General features: G+C 44.5%; 1 protein-coding gene and 1 non-coding gene across 3 annotated transcripts in view; one reads left to right on the top strand and one right to left on the bottom strand.

Annotated features, from left to right (window-relative positions):
* Positions 1-9639: 9639 nt before the first annotated feature.
* Positions 9640-9711, bottom strand: TRNAA-UGC (transfer RNA alanine (anticodon UGC)). Its single transcript has one exon. It is a non-coding gene; the product is annotated as a tRNA-Ala (tRNA).
* Positions 9712-9936: 225 nt separating this feature from the next.
* Positions 9937-20099, top strand: part of SEC24B (SEC24 homolog B, COPII coat complex component) — a 115829-nt gene continuing 105666 nt past the window's right edge. Inside the window, exons 1-2 of one of the 2 annotated variants that reach the window (XM_068281523.1) lie at positions 9937-10168; positions 19354-20028. In XM_068281523.1, the coding sequence (XP_068137624.1) occupies positions 10132-10168; positions 19354-20028 (712 nt within the window). In that variant the 5' untranslated portion in view covers positions 9937-10131. The remainder of the gene's footprint in view (positions 10169-19353; positions 20029-20099) is intronic. The other variant, XM_068281531.1, reaches the window with a different exon arrangement.

The following is a 20099-nucleotide window of genomic DNA, read 5'->3' as shown; positions in this document are numbered from 1 at the left end:
CGTTTCGCAGGATGACCCGCTTCTTCAGAGGCAAGATAATTACAAATTTGTGGCAAATAACAAACATTATATATACACATACAGATAGCGTAAATCAGGTCTTACCCACCGCTTCCAGGTCCTCCCACTGCCGAGCGCGCGTCCCCTGTGAGGCGCCGCCCCGAGCCGGGCCGTCCGTTTGCGAGGGAGAGACACGCCCCCTTACCTGGGAGCGTGTATCGGGATTTCCCCGTACGTCACTTGACAGCCGTCATGTGACCCCACAGACTTACGTCACTTCCCTCTTCAACTGATAGGCTACCGGTATACGTGGGAGGTTTGGAACGCAGTAGCGTAGCCTGGCAACCAGGCACGCTAGTAAGACCTAGAACAAGAAAAGATACACAATTAAAAACAATTAAAAACACTGAAGCTAGCAACCTAAAAGAAGACAGTTGACTATGGAATATTATAACACTTATATAATAATCACTGGATCCTAACATAGCTTAAAGAAATCTTTACCGTGCACAGAGATACAAGAGGTAGCTGATACTTGGAGCTAATTACTTATCCACATGATCTGCCAGGATTAAAGGGCCAGGGTGTGGATAAATAATTGTGGTAACAGAGGGGGGCTCAACATTACAAATATTGGCCCCCAGGTTATTACATTCCAATACCCGAAGACATATACCCCTGTGTGAATATCTCTCACCCTTCTAAAAAAAAAATTTTGAAGGATCGGGTTAGTTAATGTTTATCTAAGAAACACCACAACTCATTCCTTTCATTTAAACCCATCCTACCGCAGGCTTCTGTAAGAGAAATCAAACGAGCTTCTTCCCTGCGTAAGGATTGATCTCTACAGCCACCCCTATGTGGGGGGGAAACCACTCTTAACCCACAAAATCTCAAACAGTCTGCATTTCCTGCATGACATTCTCTAATATGGGCAATTAATCTACCTGCCCCCTTACCCGTTTCAATAGATTTGTAATGCTCTTGAAACCGTGTTTTTATGGGGCGGGTGGTCTTGCCGATGTAGAACCTCATACATGGGCAAAACACCACATATACAGCAAATTCAGTACCGCAATGTATGCAGTCCTTAATCTGAACTGTAAGGCCCCCCAACTGAATACTCTTACATGGCCAAAACTGATGACAATGACAGCAGTTATGACAACGAAAATTCCCCTTGGGTTTTGCCCTGGTGAGCCAATCAGGTTCTTTTTGGCCCCTGAATTCACTCCTAACCAGGCAATCTCCAATCGTGGGAGCGCGGCGAAAAGTCACTAAAGGTCTCTCGGTGAGGCGATTTTCCCACTCACGACGGCTACGCAGTTACGCCCAGTTATGGGAGATAGCACTACAGATCCTTTTGGCCATGGGTGAAAAATCAAAAATCAGGGGGACATTTTTCTTTTCCTGGCTGAGATTGTTACCAATGTCTTTTTTCTTTTTCTTACTCCTTCTCAAGACATCCTCTCTCCTATGGCCATCTGCCTTGTTAAAGGCTTTTACCAAAAGGGAGAGAGGATAGCCCCGGGCCAAAAACCTATATCCCAGCTCCCTACTCTGAAGGACAAAGTCCTCCTGTTTGCTGTTGTTTCTTTTTAAGCGAAGAAACTGGCTATACGGGATGCCATCCACCACGTGGCGGGGGTGATAGCTGTTGTAAGCCAGGATGGAATTAGTAGATGTGGCCTTTCTGAAACCCCTGGATAAGAGACGCCCCTCATCCACAAAGATGACCAGATCCAAAAATTCCAACCTCACTCCCCCCCATACGCCAGTAAATCGCATGTTCAAGCTGTTAACACACAGCCAATCAACAAAAGCATGGAACAGGGATTCACTCCCATTCCAAATCAGGAGCACATCGTCCATGTAACGATGCCAGGATATAATCGCATCGCAAATCTATTGAAACGGGTAAGGGGGCAGGTAGATTAATTGCCCATATTAGAGAATGTCATGCAGGAAATGCAGACTGTTTGAGATTTTGTGGGTTAAGAGTGGTTTCCCCCCCACATAGGGGTGGCTGTAGAGATCAATCCTTACGCAGGGAAGAAGCTCGTTTGATTTCTCTTACAGAAGCCTGCGGTAGGATGGGTTTAAATGAAAGGAATGAGTTGTGGTGTTTCTTAGATAAACATTAACTAACCCGATCCTTCAAAATTTTTTTTTTAGAAGGGTGAGAGATATTCACACAGGGGTATATGTCTTCGGGTATTGGAATGTAATAACCTGGGGGCCAATATTTGTAATGTTGAGCCCCCCTCTGTTACCACAATTATTTATCCACACCCTGGCCCTTTAATCCTGGCAGATCATGTGGATAAGTAATTAGCTCCAAGTATCAGCTACCTCTTGTATCTCTGTGCACGGTAAAGATTTCTTTAAGCTATGTTAGGATCCAGTGATTATTATATAAGTGTTATAATATTCCATAGTCAACTGTCTTCTTTTAGGTTGCTAGCTTCAGTGTTTTTAATTGTTTTTAATTGTGTATCTTTTCTTGTTCTAGGTCTTACTAGCGTGCCTGGTTGCCAGGCTACGCTACTGCGTTCCAAACCTCCCACGTATACCGGTAGCCTATCAGTTGAAGAGGGAAGTGACGTAAGTCTGTGGGGTCACATGACGGCTGTCAAGTGACGTACGGGGAAATCCCGATACACGCTCCCAGGTAAGGGGGCGTGTCTCTCCCTCGCAAACGGACGGCCCGGCTCGGGGCGGCGCCTCACAGGGGACGCGCGCTCGGCAGTGGGAGGACCTGGAAGCGGTGGGTAAGACCTGATTTACGCTATCTGTATGTGTATATATAATGTTTGTTATTTGCCACAAATTTGTAATTATCTTGCCTCTGAAGAAGCGGGTCATCCTGCGAAACGGCTGTAAGGCCTAAGATTGATTTACGTTTGGAAAGGTGTCGGGAACTGAATAAAGGGTGACTGCAAACCATTGGTGCCCGGAAATTTGATTTCTTCTATGCACATTGATTTACTTCAGCCGGCGGCACATTGGTGCTGCACCCAAGGTTCCCGACCTGCCGGTCTAAGCAACTGGTGCTGGGTTTTCAACTTCTATTTGGATACACAACTGAATACTGCTTTCAACCTGAGCACAGATGTCCAGTCCAGGCACCAGCGGGGAAGTTATACAAGGTACGCCTGCGATTGGGACGGCCACTGTAGCCACTGCAGTGCAAGCTGGACGGAGTGACTGGCAGACCTTCCTCACGGACACAGCTAAGGGCTCAGCATCCAGCAAAGCCCTAGCGGTCAAAGTTGTGGAACAAAGGCTGACAAAACTTTCTGAGAGGGAGCTGCAACTGTTTTGGACAGTAGCTACCCTCAAGAAATATGATGACAAACAAATAGCAGCAAGAGGCTTTCGGAAATATAGCGAAGCTATTGAATACCAGGATGATGTTGAATTTATGGAAATTTGGAAGAATCAACAGTTGGATAATGCACTGAAGTTACAAAAGATTGTTCTTAACCGTAGTGAAAAAGAATACAATAAGATATCAGAGGAGTTAACAGGGTGTAAACAAGAACTCACCTTATTGACCACGAATACCCAATACACAGAGATTGTAAACAAAGTCGATTCTCGACTGGGTCCACTCCAGGACAACATTAAAGAGAGGAAGCTAAGGAAGTTCAGGAGAGATCAGGAGGACTTTCGAACGGGCCACATTTTTGAGTGGGGCCAAACCGGAGGTCAACCGACAAAAAGGACCCCTGTAGGAGGTAGGAGTCACCAAAAAAGGAGAAAGCGATCTGGCTATTGGACAACTGACTCCGGAACGGAATCGAGCCCGGATAGGGCAATTACTCCTAACAGACCCAAGCCCGCAACTCCTCAACCATGTGCCGGAGCCCCTTTGGGAGAAGGACCAGGAGGGGCTGGAGGAAGCCCAGACAGACCCCCATCGAAGAAAGTGAGATGGCATCAACAAACCTCTGGCCGGAGGTACTGGAGGAAGAAGTAGGAGCACTCGCAGATGATCTTCAGATCATCAATATATCAGGTATCCAGTTGCCAGAGGGTTGTGACACACTTTTGAAGAAGGGCCTGGGATTTTCTATTAATTGTGAATTTGATAGGTTCAGATTTGAGGTGGACTGGTATAAAGCAGTGAGACGGTTAAACATATCCGCCTTCCAGAGCCGAATGTCTGATGATGGACAATCTACACCCAACCAGGTTGGAGGATTGGGTTTTACCCCTTCCTCTACGGATTTACAAGCACTACGGGATTTATCTGATCTGTGGAAGGAGAGCCACGGTGAGGACCAGGAATGTGAACTCCTGGAGGACCGTGGACCTCCCTTTATACCATGCAAGTCCACTAGAGATTTCCCTGTAACCCCGGGATCTGATCTCGAAGCATTTGATATGAAGACAAGGGAGGAACTTAAAGCCCTGTTATACCCAAAGAGTGTGGCCAATTTGACTCGACAGGAAACGAATGCACTCAAATGGTTAAGTGAGAACCCCCAGATTATAGTTAAAAAGGCTGATAAAGGGGGTAATCTGGTTCTAATGTCTAGAGAATACTACTTGAAGGAAGGCATTAGACAATTGGAAGGCCCTGAAGGTTTCTATGAAAAGTTGAGGGGGGACCCCACCTATCACTATAAGAATATCTTAAGAACCCTACTTAGACAGGGGGTGGAAAGGGGCTGGCTGACCAAAAAATTGGGAGAAGGTTTGTTTTCGGAGTTCCCAAGTAAACCGGTGTGGTACTTCTTACCCAAGGTCCATAAAAATTTAGAACAGCCTCCGGGCCGTCCAATTGTGTCTGCCAGAGGGTCGATCACTGAACCGTTGTCTAGATATCTTGATTTTCTGTTAAGACCCTATGTAGAGGGAGTTCCATCTTATCTGGCAGACACATTGGCGGTACTAAGGCTTTTACCAACTATTGATTGGAAAGATCACTATAGATTAGTGTCAATCGATGTCGAAAGCCTATACACACGTATCCCCCAAAGGTTGGGGGTGGAGGTGGTAAAATCCCTTCTGATCAACAAGGGGAAGGACCTTGATTGGGTGGAGTATATCGGTGAATGTCTATCATATGTTCTTACTCATAACGCTTTTCTTTTTAACGACAGGTGGTATAGACAGGGCTCGGGCGTTGCTATGGGAACCTCGGTAGCACCAACATTTGCAAATTTGTTTTTAGCATATTGGGAGGACCAATTTGTCTATAGCCGAGATAACCCTTATCGCGATGCGATTATATCCTGGCATCGTTACATGGACGATGTGCTCCTGATTTGGAATGGGAGTGAATCCCTGTTCCATGCTTTTGTTGATTGGCTGTGTGTTAACAGCTTGAACATGCGATTTACTGGCGTATGGGGGGGAGTGAGGTTGGAATTTTTGGATCTGGTCATCTTTGTGGATGAGGGGCGTCTCTTATCCAGGGGTTTCAGAAAGGCCACATCTACTAATTCCATCCTGGCTTACAACAGCTATCACCCCCGCCACGTGGTGGATGGCATCCCGTATAGCCAGTTTCTTCGCTTAAAAAGAAACAACAGCAAACAGGAGGACTTTGTCCTTCAGAGTAGGGAGCTGGGATATAGGTTTTTGGCCCGGGGCTATCCTCTCTCCCTTTTGGTAAAAGCCTTTAACAAGGCAGATGGCCATAGGAGAGAGGATGTCTTGAGAAGGAGTAAGAAAAAGAAAAAAGACATTGGTAACAATCTCAGCCAGGAAAAGAAAAATGTCCCCCTGATTTTTGATTTTTCACCCATGGCCAAAAGGATCTGTAGTGCTATCTCCCATAACTGGGCGGAACTGCGTAGCCGTCGTGAGTGGGAAAATCGCCTCACCGAGAGACCTTTAGTGACTTTTCGCCGCGCTCCCACGATTGGAGATTGCCTGGTTAGGAGTGAATTCAGGGGCCAAAAAGAACCTGATTGGCTCACCAGGGCAAAACCCAAGGGGAATTTTCGTTGTCATAACTGCTGTCATTGTCATCAGTTTTGGCCATGTAAGAGTATTCAGTTGGGGGGCCTTACAGTTCAGATTAAGGACTGCATACATTGCGGTACTGAATTTGCTGTATATGTGGTGTTTTGCCCATGTATGAGGTTCTACATCGGCAAGACCACCCGCCCCATAAAAACACGGTTTCAAGAGCATTACAAATCTATTGAAACGGGTAAGGGGGCAGGTAGATTAATTGCCCATATTAGAGAATGTCATGCAGGAAATGCAGACTGTTTGAGATTTTGTGGGTTAAGAGTGGTTTCCCCCCCACATAGGGGTGGCTGTAGAGATCAATCCTTACGCAGGGAAGAAGCTCGTTTGATTTCTCTTACAGAAGCCTGCGGTAGGATGGGTTTAAATGAAAGGAATGAGTTGTGGTGTTTCTTAGATAAACATTAACTAACCCGATCCTTCAAAATTTTTTTTTTAGAAGGGTGAGAGATATTCACACAGGGGTATATGTCTTCGGGTATTGGAATGTAATAACCTGGGGGCCAATATTTGTAATGTTGAGCCCCCCTCTGTTACCACAATTATTTATCCACACCCTGGCCCTTTAATCCTGGCAGATCATGTGGATAAGTAATTAGCTCCAAGTATCAGCTACCTCTTGTATCTCTGTGCACGGTAAAGATTTCTTTAAGCTATGTTAGGATCCAGTGATTATTATATAAGTGTTATAATATTCCATAGTCAACTGTCTTCTTTTAGGTTGCTAGCTTCAGTGTTTTTAATTGTTTTTAATTGTGTATCTTTTCTTGTTCTAGGTCTTACTAGCGTGCCTGGTTGCCAGGCTACGCTACTGCGTTCCAAACCTCCCACGTATACCGGTAGCCTATCAGTTGAAGAGGGAAGTGACGTAAGTCTGTGGGGTCACATGACGGCTGTCAAGTGACGTACGGGGAAATCCCGATACACGCTCCCAGGTAAGGGGGCGTGTCTCTCCCTCGCAAACGGACGGCCCGGCTCGGGGCGGCGCCTCACAGGGGACGCGCGCTCGGCAGTGGGAGGACCTGGAAGCGGTGGGTAAGACCTGATTTACGCTATCTGTATGTGTATATATAATGTTTGTTATTTGCCACAAATTTGTAATTATCTTGCCTCTGAAGAAGCGGGTCATCCTGCGAAACGGCTGTAAGGCCTAAGATTGATTTACGTTTGGAAAGGTGTCGGGAACTGAATAAAGGGTGACTGCAAACCATTGGTGCCCGGAAATTTGATTTCTTCTATGCACATTGATTTACTTCAGCTGGCGGCACATTGGTGCTGCACCCAAGGTTCCCGACCTGCCGGTCTAAGCAACTGGTGCTGGGTTTTCAACTTCTATTTGGATACGCATTTAGTGGTGAAAAGATGTCTCTTATGTGCATTTAGTGGTGAAAAGCTTTCTCTTATGTGCATTTAGTGGTGAAAAGCTGTCTCTTATTATGTGCATTTAGTGGTGAAAAGCTGTCTCTTATTATGTGCACTTAGTGGTGATCTCTTATTATGTACATTTAGTGGTGAAAAGCTGTCTCTTATTTTGTGCATTTAGTGGTGAAAAGCTGTCTCTCATTATGTGCACTTAGTGGTGATCTCTTATTATGTACATTTAGTGGTGAAAAGCTGTCTCTTATTATGTGCACTTAGTGGTGATCTCTTATTATGTACATTTAGTGGTGAAAAGCTGTCTCTTATTTTGTGCATTTAGTGGTGAAAAGCTGTCTCTCATTATGTGCATTTACTTCATATTTTTTTATGTAACTACATTAGCTGGTATAACCAGGGGCGTCTCTAGCCATTTTGTCACTCCAGGCGAGAAATCCTGTGGCACCAAACCCCCCCCCCCCCCCCCCGTGATTGCCCCCGGTCCCATACCCCTCACCCCTCATGGTGAACACCACTCCTGTGGTGAACCCCACCCCCAAGACCCCCGAAAATCATAATGCAGCAGCGTTTTACCAGAAAATGTACTTATTGCGGCATGGGTTCACCAGAAAATAGTTGTTATGCAGCAGAGCGTTTCACCATAAAATATACTTATTGCGGCATGCACTCACACACACCACACACAGTACACACACACACTATACACACACACACACACACACAACACACACACACACACACACAGTGTACACACACACACACACACACAGTACACACACTGCACACAACATACACACACACACAGTACACACACTGCACACAACATACACACTATACACAGTACACACACACACACGCACACACACACACACTATACACAGCACACAGTAGACATACACTATACACATACAGAGATAGGAGGAGTGGAGTGAGACTGAGAATAGCCTGAGATGGAGCAGTTTATCTGTATTGCAGTCCCACATTACACAGAGACTAGTTGCTGGTAATAGGACTGCTGTCCCTGCCAGTCTCTTACACAAGTCAGCAAGCAGCCCTCCTGGAGTCTAGGGACTGTCAAAACTTTTCAACCTGTTTAAGACCTTATCTGCACATGCAGTCATTATAACAATGGGGAGAGACCAGACAGATTTTTTCCCACTGACCCTCCAGACGAGTTCTACATCATGCTGTGTATATTTACCAGCTTGCCTGCCCTCTAATTGCACTTTTATCAGCTAGCCTAGTGTTTTACATTGCCTTACATCAACAAACCTGAATACAGCAGACACAGGACCAACCCTAAATCATTGAATGAAAGGTGGCCTGGGGGGAAGTCAATGCCTGGCTGCTACACAGTCTCTACATCCACACAGTTACCAGTAGCAGAGAGAGAGGGACTGAATTCTCAGGAGTCGGACTCAGGAGCTGATGATGCTGTACTCCTCGGATCCCTGACTAGGATGAGTGCCTTCTCTCACTGACTCATTCATTACTGTGGTTCTTTGAATCATTGAGCTGAAGTCCAGTCAGCCCCACTGCTGCTGCTGCTGTGTAAACTGACACCTGAGTCAGCTGAGAGGCATTTCTTCTCTCACTACTCAGTGCAGAAGCGCCCTTGCCTCTTCCTGTCGCCTTAGGCGAAAATTTATAGCTGCCTAATGGCTCGGACGCCTCTGGGTATAACTACATTACAGTTAGCCCCACCCACGGGCAGGGTATATGAGGGATATATTTATTACAAAATATAAGGGCATCAATATTAAAAAAAAAAAAATCTTCAAAAAACTTTATAGTAGGCGTGACTTGGGGGTGTGGTTAGGGGTGTGGCCTGTGTCCCGATTTCTAATTTTAAAATGTTGGGAGGTATGAATATATAGTGTGAAACCAGCCTGAAGATTGCATCTGCAGCAGACAGCCCTGCATTTTTAGATCGGCAAGCAAAATACTATCCAATCTCCTCTGCAGCCTGCTCAGACAGTAGCCGATGTCTGCTTTGATTTTTGGAGGGGGGATATTGGCAGATTTGCTGCCCCATTAGCTATCAAAGGTATTGACAGAGACATTAATTGCAAAAAATTATCATTTACCAATAACTGCTACATACAATAAAATGCAGGAAAGCAGATGAAAACAAGCAGGGTCCATTAGCCACCATCCATGCTATTTCAAACGGAGAAAAGGATATAGAACTGGCTTATATGGAAAGCTCAGATTCCGCTCTAACCGACTGCTTTCAACGGTTTCTCATGAATTCAAGGAGGTAAAAAAATATTGTGGAGATGCCGGGGATTGAACCCGGGGCCTCATACATGCAAAGCATGCGCTCTACCACTGAGCTACATCCCCTACACATCATAAGGACTATTACAGCGCTATCCAATCATCTAATACACGTGTATATACACATATAGTAAAGTTCCCATTAACGACATTATCCAAAATCTCATAAAAGAAAAAAAAACACAATAGCTATCTGCAGTCAATCTGCTGGATGAACAAACGTACAAGTCACGTCTCATGGGCGATAGATTGCAGTCATTTACGTTAAACGTAAGCCAGCGAACGTTTCCTCCTCCGGGCTGTAGGGGTCGCACTGCTTACTGTGCTAACATCTCTTGCACGTCTGTCTCCACGAGTCACGTGACTTTGTAGTTCTCGGCGAGGTCGCTGCGGCACCTCCCACAAGCCGGTGGTTGCGGTGGTGACGTGAGTTTGGCTGGGCCCTGAGGCTCCATTGTACGTGCGAACTTCCCACCAGCTGACAACATGTCCGCTACGGGTCCGCCTGCCGCCCACCAGAACGGTGAGTGTATGACGTGGGATGTGCGTGCCTGTGTGGCTGCAGCCCTAATACGGGCTGACAGCGGCTGGCGCCTTGTAGTGACATCACTGCCTGCCCGCCCGCTACTGTTATTTCCCCAGTGGTCGGTGTTCTGTCACAGCTTGACTATGACCATCAACCAATGCTGCCTGTCCACAGCAACGGGATCTCACGGCTAGGAGATTTCCCATCATAGGATGGTGTAGATGCTACCTACCACCAAATCAGCATACTAAAGGAAAGTTAGCGTTAGGCACCAGGAGACAAGTAAATGTTAAGTCACTAGAGATTAGTCTATAAAACATTTTTGTTTTAACTAGATGGGCTGGGTGAAAATGTTGAGAGTTGTGAGAGGAAGCTGGCTGTCCAGAGGAAAGTCACACAAACATGGGGAAAACAAATACTCCAAACGGTACCCTTGAAATCATGTTAAAATATATCCAGTACACTAGATCTTCTACTGCGATTTTGCAATCCTGGTTCCATGTATGTGTTGATTGCCCATGGGGTAACTGTTCTGGTTTCATACTACAAAAGCTTTCCAGATACTGTTGTTTCTAGTGACCTCTGTATGAAGAATAACTCACCCATTCACCCTGCTTTCTCTGCTTCTAAAGTGCCGTATTCAATAAATTGATTGAAGATTCGATGCTGAAGAATTGTTGCCTCAAGCAGTCATTGGTCTGCTTACATTTTAGCAGAGCTGTGGAGTTGGTTCAAAAATCATCTGACGACTCAGTTTATGAAACCTCCGACTAATCGACTCTGACTCCCTAGTCTAATACTTAAAAGGGTATGGAGTTGGTCCAAAAATCATCTGACACTGACTCCTCAGTTTATGAAACTTCTGACTCTAGGTACCCAAAAATTGCTCTGACTCCTCAATTCCGACTCCACAGCCCTGCATTTTAGGAATGATCACTGACTGTCATGCTGCTTGGCCTCAGATGTGTGTCTTGATCTGTTCTGTGTTAAAGGAAGGGCTAATGATGTGCCGGAGTTAACCACTAAGGCCTGGTTCTCAGTGAATTCACTGTCAACGCAGCAGTTGGCAATCAGATTCCATGGTTCCTTCAGTGTGATGGCAATGTATGTGCTGTGTGCTGAAAATGCATGTAGCTATGCACTGCACGGAGCAGTGCTTTTCAGCGCTGCTAGATTTGGGCGCAGCCAGCGCCGCCATAGACTGTAATGGGAATCAGTCTATAGCGGCGCTCAGTGAGGAAGCCAGAAGACGGAGCCGAAGTTGCTTAAAAAACACAATAATTCGGCCTCCAGCAATCGCTGGAAGCCGAATTATTTCATTCCCCCACTATCCATGTCGGCCTGGAGGGGGAATAGTAATTAAAACGCCCCGGACTTGTGCAGAAGCAGGACCAGCCATTTAACAGCTGGATCCTGCGCCCAAGTCTACCAGCGCCGTATTCAAATGTACGCGCACTGCAATGTACACATTGTCATTACATTCTGTTGGCACCACATCTGAGTTACCACATTTGCTGTGGACCAGCCCTAATAGCGCTCGTTATGTCATTTGTTTAGTGATATAGCATGATGCATTGTTAAACAGAGTGGGGTACCTGCCTTTATTTTAATCCAAAATTATCATGAATGATGGCCTCTGGCAATACAAATATATGGCCTACATGTAGCTTTAGGTGGTTCAACTTGGCCTGAGCAACCTTTGCTCAGGTGATGAACTTTATGTCTTGTGTAAACAACTGATCTATGCCATAGTCATTTTAGTCAACCCTGCCTTTACCGCAGGCCTTACCATAACCATTACAGTAATAGTTTGTTGTTGTCTTACCTCGGGAGCACTGGGAGAGGAGGAACAGGACACGTCTCACAGTGCACAGGTGCAAAGCGTAACAATTGTAAAGCTTGTTGCCTGTGTCTTCCTGGGTGCAGATACAGACTGACAGCCATAACAATTATTATTTATAATAGCGCCAACATATTATGCAGTGCTGTACAATACATCGGGTTACAGACAATGACAACAGGGGTGACCGACAGCACAATACAGGACTAGACAATAGATACAACAATACAGGTAATAAGCAATGAGATATGCTACAATCACTTTGGTTGTCAAATTTCTGTCTGTATGCAAATTAAGTGATTGATTATGAGGGCATTAAATGGGCCAGTATGATTTTCTGGAAGATGCTTACAGTAATGGTTTTACATAGATGAATGTCATTATATGGCAGGAGTGCTAAATCATTTATGTTTATAGAAGGAGTACTTTGCTGACAATAACAAACACCATAATAAGCGGGAAAGGGTTTTGAGGTGGTAGAACATGTATATTTTCCTTTGAACAGTTGGCAAAGTTAGGACGTTATTACCGGTATTTACAGTGCTGTAAAGCAAAGAGCTGCTTCACCTGCCTACTGCTGGACCAGAGCTTGTAACTTTTTGATATTACTGAAGTTGTACATTTAAAGTGAGGAACTGAACTGAGTTTGTCTACTGTAAACTACATACAGTATAACAGTGTTCCTACAGATCTTACTATAATGGCAGGCTGTTTTTTACATCCCTACCGGAAAATGTTGGGAAAGTTGAGCCAGTCTGGTCTTCAGTCTCAGTCTTTCTGCCCCTGTTGCATTATGGACAGTGCAGGAAGTCAGGATGTGACATGGCTAGGGGAAGATGCTCTGACAGGAAGGACAATGCTTTGGAGGAGTAGGCTAGTAAGAGCGTAAGGTATAGAAAAGGTGCTTCCTACCGTTGCCATATACTGCCAGCAGGGCCTTTTTTTTTACGATTTACCGCCCTAGGCAACTGTCTTCAGCTGCCCCCCTTCAGTATAGGTACCCAGATGACCCCTCCCCCTTCCCTCTAGTATACGTAGCTAAATTACTCCTTCCCCCTTTCCCTCCAGTATCGGTTGCAAGATGACTCCCTTAATCTCTCCCCCCCCCCACACACACACAGACATACACACACACACCCACACCTTTCAGTATAGGTAGCCAGCTCGCCTTTACACCGCAGCAGCCATCAGTGTCACTCATTTCTCCGCTTGTCTCCAGTGCAGAAGCTTCCTCTTCCTTTCCGTCTCCAATGCTGCCCAAGTCTATAGCTGCCAGCCTCAATGCAAACGTGCACAGAGAGCAAGGTGGCTGCTGCACAGGCAGCTAGCAGTAGAGTACCGTGGTCAGGCGCTCACCTTATCTCCCTGCATTGCAGCATTTGCAAGCTTGCAAATGCTGCACCAAATTAGCCTTGGTGCCCTTGCTCATGTGGTGCCATGGCCTAGGTGGCCTTGGCCTAAATCCGGCCCTGACTGCCAGTCCAGCACACTACCACTCACGGTCAGTGTAAGAGCTGGCCTGTCACCTACTGCATCTCTTTGACTGTCACTTCTTGTCAGCCACTGCTTGTCATCCACTATCACTATTTGCACTACTTATCACCCACTATTTATCACTATGATGGATTCCATTGTGGGCATTTTGGAAATGCAGTTGGATCACATATCAGCTATGTCTACCCTCCCCCATAATAAAAACAAGGAACACCAAGAGCCCCAATAGTGTAATATGTACTGGTCAATGGTTATTAAATAGAGTAAATATTAATACTCACAAACCAGGGTTACCATTAGGCAACCACTGTAAAGGCAGGTGGGGAGATTTTCCTGACCCCACTCAGGAATAAGAAGTCGCTCTCTGTAGATGAGAAAAAGGGGGTTCAACCCTCCACCCAGGGTGGACTCAATATTATGTAGGAGCATAATAAGCTTGAGTTGATCATATAGATGGTCCTTAGTGTGTAGTTTAGGGTGTATGTGTGGCATAACATTTATGTAAATGATTTGACTGATGAATTATTCCACTGTACATATTTCCTAATTATAATTGAAGACTTGCTTGTTTTGTCTCCCTGCAATTATATTTTGTTAGCAGTTAATTTTTTATTTGCTAGGCAGTTTAACTTTAAATTGATATTGCTATGATTCATACATACCGGTATTCTATTCTTGCTTTGCTTGCTTGATTTTTTTTTTTTTAAGTGAGTGTTACTTAAAGTAAAAATTTCACTATAAAAATAAATACCTTTGTTTTACTCATGCGCAGTGTTCAATCACATTACTGGCCAGAACTGCAAAATCTATTGTCTTTGCTAAGGGGGCTGGCAGTTCACTTTCTTAAAATGTTACCTGCATCTGAGTGACACCTGTTTTCTGTCTCTAAAGTTAACCACCAATCTGTATTTGCTTATCTCTGTCTCTGTGTATGATTGTTGTACAGACACCCCATACTCTGCAGCCTGTTAAGAGGGGTAGGGATGAGTGAGAGGTACCTTGCTCTGGGTACTGCAGAAAAAGAACACCGGTCACTCATGATCCAACATGATGGATCAGCAATGACCCGACATGGTGGCATTGGAACCACCTGCACTCACACCAGGTTTAAAAATGCTCCTTTACGTGAATAACATGTTCTGGCTGATGCAAATCCAATGTGTGTACAAAGATGAGGTAATACATGAAGGAAGACGGTAGCAGGGCTGTGGAGTCGGAGTCGGAGTCGTGGAGTCGGAGTCGTGGAGTCGGGCAATTTTGGGTGCCTGGAGTCGGAGTCGGAGTCGGGAAAAAATGCTCCGACTCCGACTCCGACTCCTAATGAATTTGTAACTGTAATTAAAATAAAAAATATGATAAAATGTTCTATTTCTCAGATAATAGTCATTAAAAATAATGTGTATATATACAGTATATATACAGTAATAGCTGTGCTTAGTCCACAAAAATGAAATAAACCAATCAAAATTAGTTACTTGTGCTGCTTCAATAAAGCAGTCCCCGTATTTTTAAGGTCAGATATACATATCTGATTGTGACTGTATATATGATGTGTACACAGGAATCTCTTATATATACTAAATAACATCTATGCTGTAAGAATAAAGCCTGATGTGTAGCTATGTCACTAATAGAGATGGTCAATGAGATGGAAATAATTCTGCACTGATGCTGATTTATGCAAATGTATGCACTCCCTTTGCTGATGAAATCAAATAATTTGATATGTTGTTAAAATTTGGTTTGGTGACTACAAATTAAAGGGTAACTGAGACGGATGAAAAGTAAAGTTTTATACATACCTGGGGCTTCCTCCAGCCCCCTTCAGGCTAATCAGTCCCTCGCTGTCCTCCACCACCCGGATCTTCTGCTTTGAGTCCTGGTAATTCAGCCAGTCAGCGCTGTCCGGCCGCATGCCGCTCCCACAGCCAGGAACATTCTGCACTTGCGCAATAGTGCTGCACAGGTGTAGTATGCTCCTGGCGGCGGAGTGTGTGCATGCGCACTACGCCTGACTGGCTGAAGTACCTGGACTCATAGCAGAAGATCCAGGTGGCGGAGGAGGACAACGAGGGACTGATTATCCTGAAGGCGGCTGGAGGAAGCCCCAGGTATGTATAAAACTTTAATTTCATCTGTCTCAGGTTTACTTTGTTACACAGTAGTACTATACTCTACATATGCACTCCCCACAGAGCTGCAGGGAATCCACTGAGAATGCTGTGCACATTGAACACAGAGGTGTTGTCTGTTTACAATCTCCTCATTCCCCTGCAGAGTACCTGCACATCATTCTTACATGTACCCACACTTACATTGCCTAGGGCCTGATAGATGTTCTTTGTTCCGGTTTGTACCTTTTACAAGTACTCTTACCAAGGACTAGTTTTAGTCTAAAGGGAATAAATATAGTAGTCTACATATCCTTCTCACTTCAGTTGTCTTGTAAAATTCCTAAGCGTTGGCAGTTAAGAGACGAATTTCACGTTACATACTTTTAATCAACAAAATTGTAATATGCAAATTAGAGGAGTCGGAGTCGTGGAGTCGGAGTCGGAGTCGGTGGAATCCTAAACTGAGGAGTCGGAGTCGGAGTCGGTGGATTTTTGGACCGACTCCACAGCCCTGGACGGTAGTGCAGGGAGCTGGCTACTGCTGCTGACTGCAAGAGAGCCCACAAAGTAGGAAGTAAGGCTGTGACAAAAGGGGAAAAGAACATCTATGTTTATAATCCTGACTCAGAGTATATATACAGTACATACAAAACACACCATTTGGCTTGCATCTATCATGGTAACATCTTCTCTCCCGCTGCACCTCTTGCAACATGACTGAAGAACACCAGTAACTGTTCAGCAGTATTAACATGAAGCCCCTCCCTCATTTTCTCCAACCTATAGGTCAACAGTGTGATGCTACTAAAGCAAAGGCTTTGAAATCCTTGTAAAAAAAATCAGGGCTGTGGAGTCGGTCCAAAAATCCACCGACTCCGACTCCTCAGTTTAGGATTCCATCGACTCCGACTCCTCTAATTTGCATATTACAATTTTGTTGATTAAAAGTATGTAACATGAAATTCGTCTCTTAACTGCCAACGCTTAGGAATTTTACAAGACAACTGAAGTGAGAAGGATATGTAGACTACTATATTTATTCCCTTTAGACTAAAACTAGTCCTTGGTAAGAGTACTTGTAAAAGGTACAAACCGGAACAAAGAACATATATCAGGCCCTAGGCAATGTAAGTGTGGGTACATGTAAGAATGATGTGCAGGTACTCTGCAGGGGAATGAGGAGATTCTTCCTCTATTACACATTCTTCATGCACAATCTGAACAAGGTTTATGGGTGACAGACAACACCTCTGTGTTCAATGTGCACAGCATTCTCAGTGGATTCCCTGCAGCTCTGTGGAGAGTGCATATGTAGAGTATAGTACTACTGTGTAACAAAGTAAACCTGAGACAGATGAAATTAAAGTTTTATACATACCTGGGGCTTCCTCCAGCCGCCTTCAGGATAATCAGTCCCTCGTCCTCCTCCACCACCTGGATCTTCTGCTATGAGTCCAGGTACTTGAGCCAGTCAGGTGTAGTGCGCATGCACACACTCCGCTGCCAGGAGCATACTACACCTGTGCCGCACTATTGCGCAGGTGCAGAATGTTCCTGGCTGTGGGAGCGGCATGCGGCCGGACAGCGCTGACTGGCTGAATTACCAGGACTCATATCAGAAGATCCGGGTGGTGGAGGACAGCGAGGGACTGATTAGCCTGAAGGGGGCTGGAGGAAGCCTCAGGTATGTATAACACTTTACTTTTCATCCGTCTCAGGTACCCTTTAATTTGTAGTCACCAAACCAAATTTTAACATATCAAATTATTTGATTTCATCAGCAAAGGGAGTGCATACATTTGCATAAATCAGCATCAATGCAGAATTATTTCCATCTCATTGACCATCTCTATTAGTAACACAGCTACACATCAGGCTTTATTCTTACAGCATAGATGTTATTTAGTATATATAAGAGATTCCTTTGTACACCATATATACAGTCACAATCAGATGTGTATATCTGACCTTAAAAATACGGGGACTGCTTTATTGAAGCAGCACAAGTAACTAATTTTGATTGGTTTATTTCATTTTTGTGGACTAAGCACAGCTATTACTGTATATATACTGTATATATACATTATTTTTAATGACTATTATCTGAGAAATAGAACATTTTATCATATTTTCTATTTTAATTACAGTTACAAATTCATTAGGAGTCGGAGTCGGTGCATTTTTTTCCGACTCCGACTCCAGGCACCCAAAATTGCCCGACTCCACGACTCCGACTCCGACTCCACAGCCCTGAAAAAAATATAAAGAGTTGATTATGTGGAAACATAATCAAGATACACTGCGTCTAAAATAAAAAAATACAGTTTTTCCTTAATTATTTGAACATGGCTGTTTTTTTCTGGACAACCCTCAAATTTAATAGAAACTAATCTGTTTCAAATAGATGCCCATCACATTGCTTCAAGTGTGACCAGCATTAAACAATATGTATCACTCACCTTTCCCTATTTTATGCCTGCCCCCAAATGCTGAATTCTTTGTAAAATTAAAGCGACCTTGTAATGGGTCATTGCTTCCCTTTCTGATGGTAAAACTACACGCTCCACAGCCTTTCTGCCTCAGCAACTGGGCTCTGAGATCTTACAACACATCATATTTGGATCAGAAACAGACTGATTTTACTACTATCTCCCTAACCTCTCGATGCCTGATATCTGCCTGACCTGTGTATTCCTGCAGAGATGTGCCATGGTGGACTCAGAATATTTTTTAGATCAGGATCTTTCTTACCAAAGCTTAGTATGAATTAGCAATACTGAAAGTGTGAGAGTCCTAAACTCTTACCAGTATTCTAAAAAGCTGCATTCATAGTGGGGAGTTACGTTATACTGTATAATCGCATTGCCGACGCAATGTGGTTGAAATCACGGTGCATGCAGTGTGGTACCATAACACGTTCAATAATAGGTGCATTGAAGCATACTCTGCGTGTATAACATACACATTTCCCCTCTGTTCTGATCCTGCTTTTTGCAAGATGTGCAGTGCAACGCCCCACTGTGAACATAGTCTGTTTACAAAGACCTACCGTATTCAAAATTTTAAATTGATAGTCTGTCAGCAAAAACAATCTTCCCAGTGTACCTGAAATTTTCTAGGAAATTTACAGGCATTGCCTTTCGCATGTCAAATAGAGACCGCTGGATGTTTCCCATCCAGGTTGCTATTTTACACAGATAGTCTTCTTTATTCACAGGTCTGGTGGTCCTTCAGATGCGCTCAAACTTAGGGTTGCAGAGTTGGACAGAAAGTCCTCTCCAATAAGTGACTTGGGCTAGGTTGACAATGGAGGCGATGGATCAGCGTCACAGTTGTCACACAGATTTTCATGCCTTTTTTGGGGGGAATGGCAATGCATCTGCTCTGCTGTCTTCTAAAAGTGCATGCAGCTGTAGTCCAGATGCATTGCTGTTACACTGAATGGCACTACATCTTGCCAGCAACATAGAAACCGAGCATTCTGTATAAACCTTGCTTTAGCTGTAAGTGATGATCAGTTAGAAGTTTTTTGCTTACATCTCAGTAAACCCCCCCCCCCCCCCCCCCCTGTGACAGGACACTGTAAACATTTTCTGATGTTTTCTTTCAACATTTATTGCTGATAGTTTTATTATTGGCTGATCTCTTTTCATGACTTTAATTCTGCTTTGGACCATGTTTAAATGAAATCCTATCTGTATAACTTTAAGATTATTAATTGTCTGTTGTTTTAGGCCCTTCTCAACCTCAGCAGTCTTATGACTACAGACATTATCCATTAGCTCCCAATCCTTCTCCAGCTTTCTATTCACAAGTGCCGAGTAAAGTTACTCCGTCACATACAAACAGCCAGTATGGGCCGGACTACTACTCTTCAAGCTATGCAGCAATACCACAGACCACCATGGCTCCACCTCTACAGACAAATCATATAAATGCAAATCAAGGCTCTCAACAGTTCTATCCTGGACTCTCTTCAGGCCATCATATTCCTGCATCACTTGGATCAGGCCAAGGGGTTTTACCGCCTGTCCAGCCTTATTCTACAGTCACTGGTGACTACAATTATGCATACGCTGCCACATCATCTAGCCTTCCTCAGGGATTACCAGCTCATTCCAGTCACTACTCTGCTCCTGCCACGTCTAATGTGTTATATCACGGTGCACAATACCCCTCCATGCCTGCCAGCAGTCAGTATGGACAGGTTGCTGCTGCCCATGGCCTTCAGACAGCCCCTCAGGTGACTTACAATGAACAGAGGCTGCACACATCATCTGCTCCTCCACTACTATCTAATGATCTGCACAAGCAGCCTGCACCCCTTGTACAACCCAGGAGGCCTCAGGATGGTCTAGTGCAAAACCACAGCTTGCCATTGGCCTCTACAAATCAACAATCTAATTCAGGTAAGACTGAACAAATTCCTTCTATTACATCACACTAGGTTCTCTGATTTACAGCAAATTTACTGTAAATA

This window comes from Hyperolius riggenbachi, chromosome 1 (assembly GCF_040937935.1).
Source record: "Hyperolius riggenbachi isolate aHypRig1 chromosome 1, aHypRig1.pri, whole genome shotgun sequence".
NCBI classification, from domain to species: domain Eukaryota; kingdom Metazoa; phylum Chordata; class Amphibia; order Anura; family Hyperoliidae; genus Hyperolius; species Hyperolius riggenbachi.
Note: the sequence above shows the minus strand (reverse complement) of the source record. Positions and strands in the feature narration are given on the sequence as shown.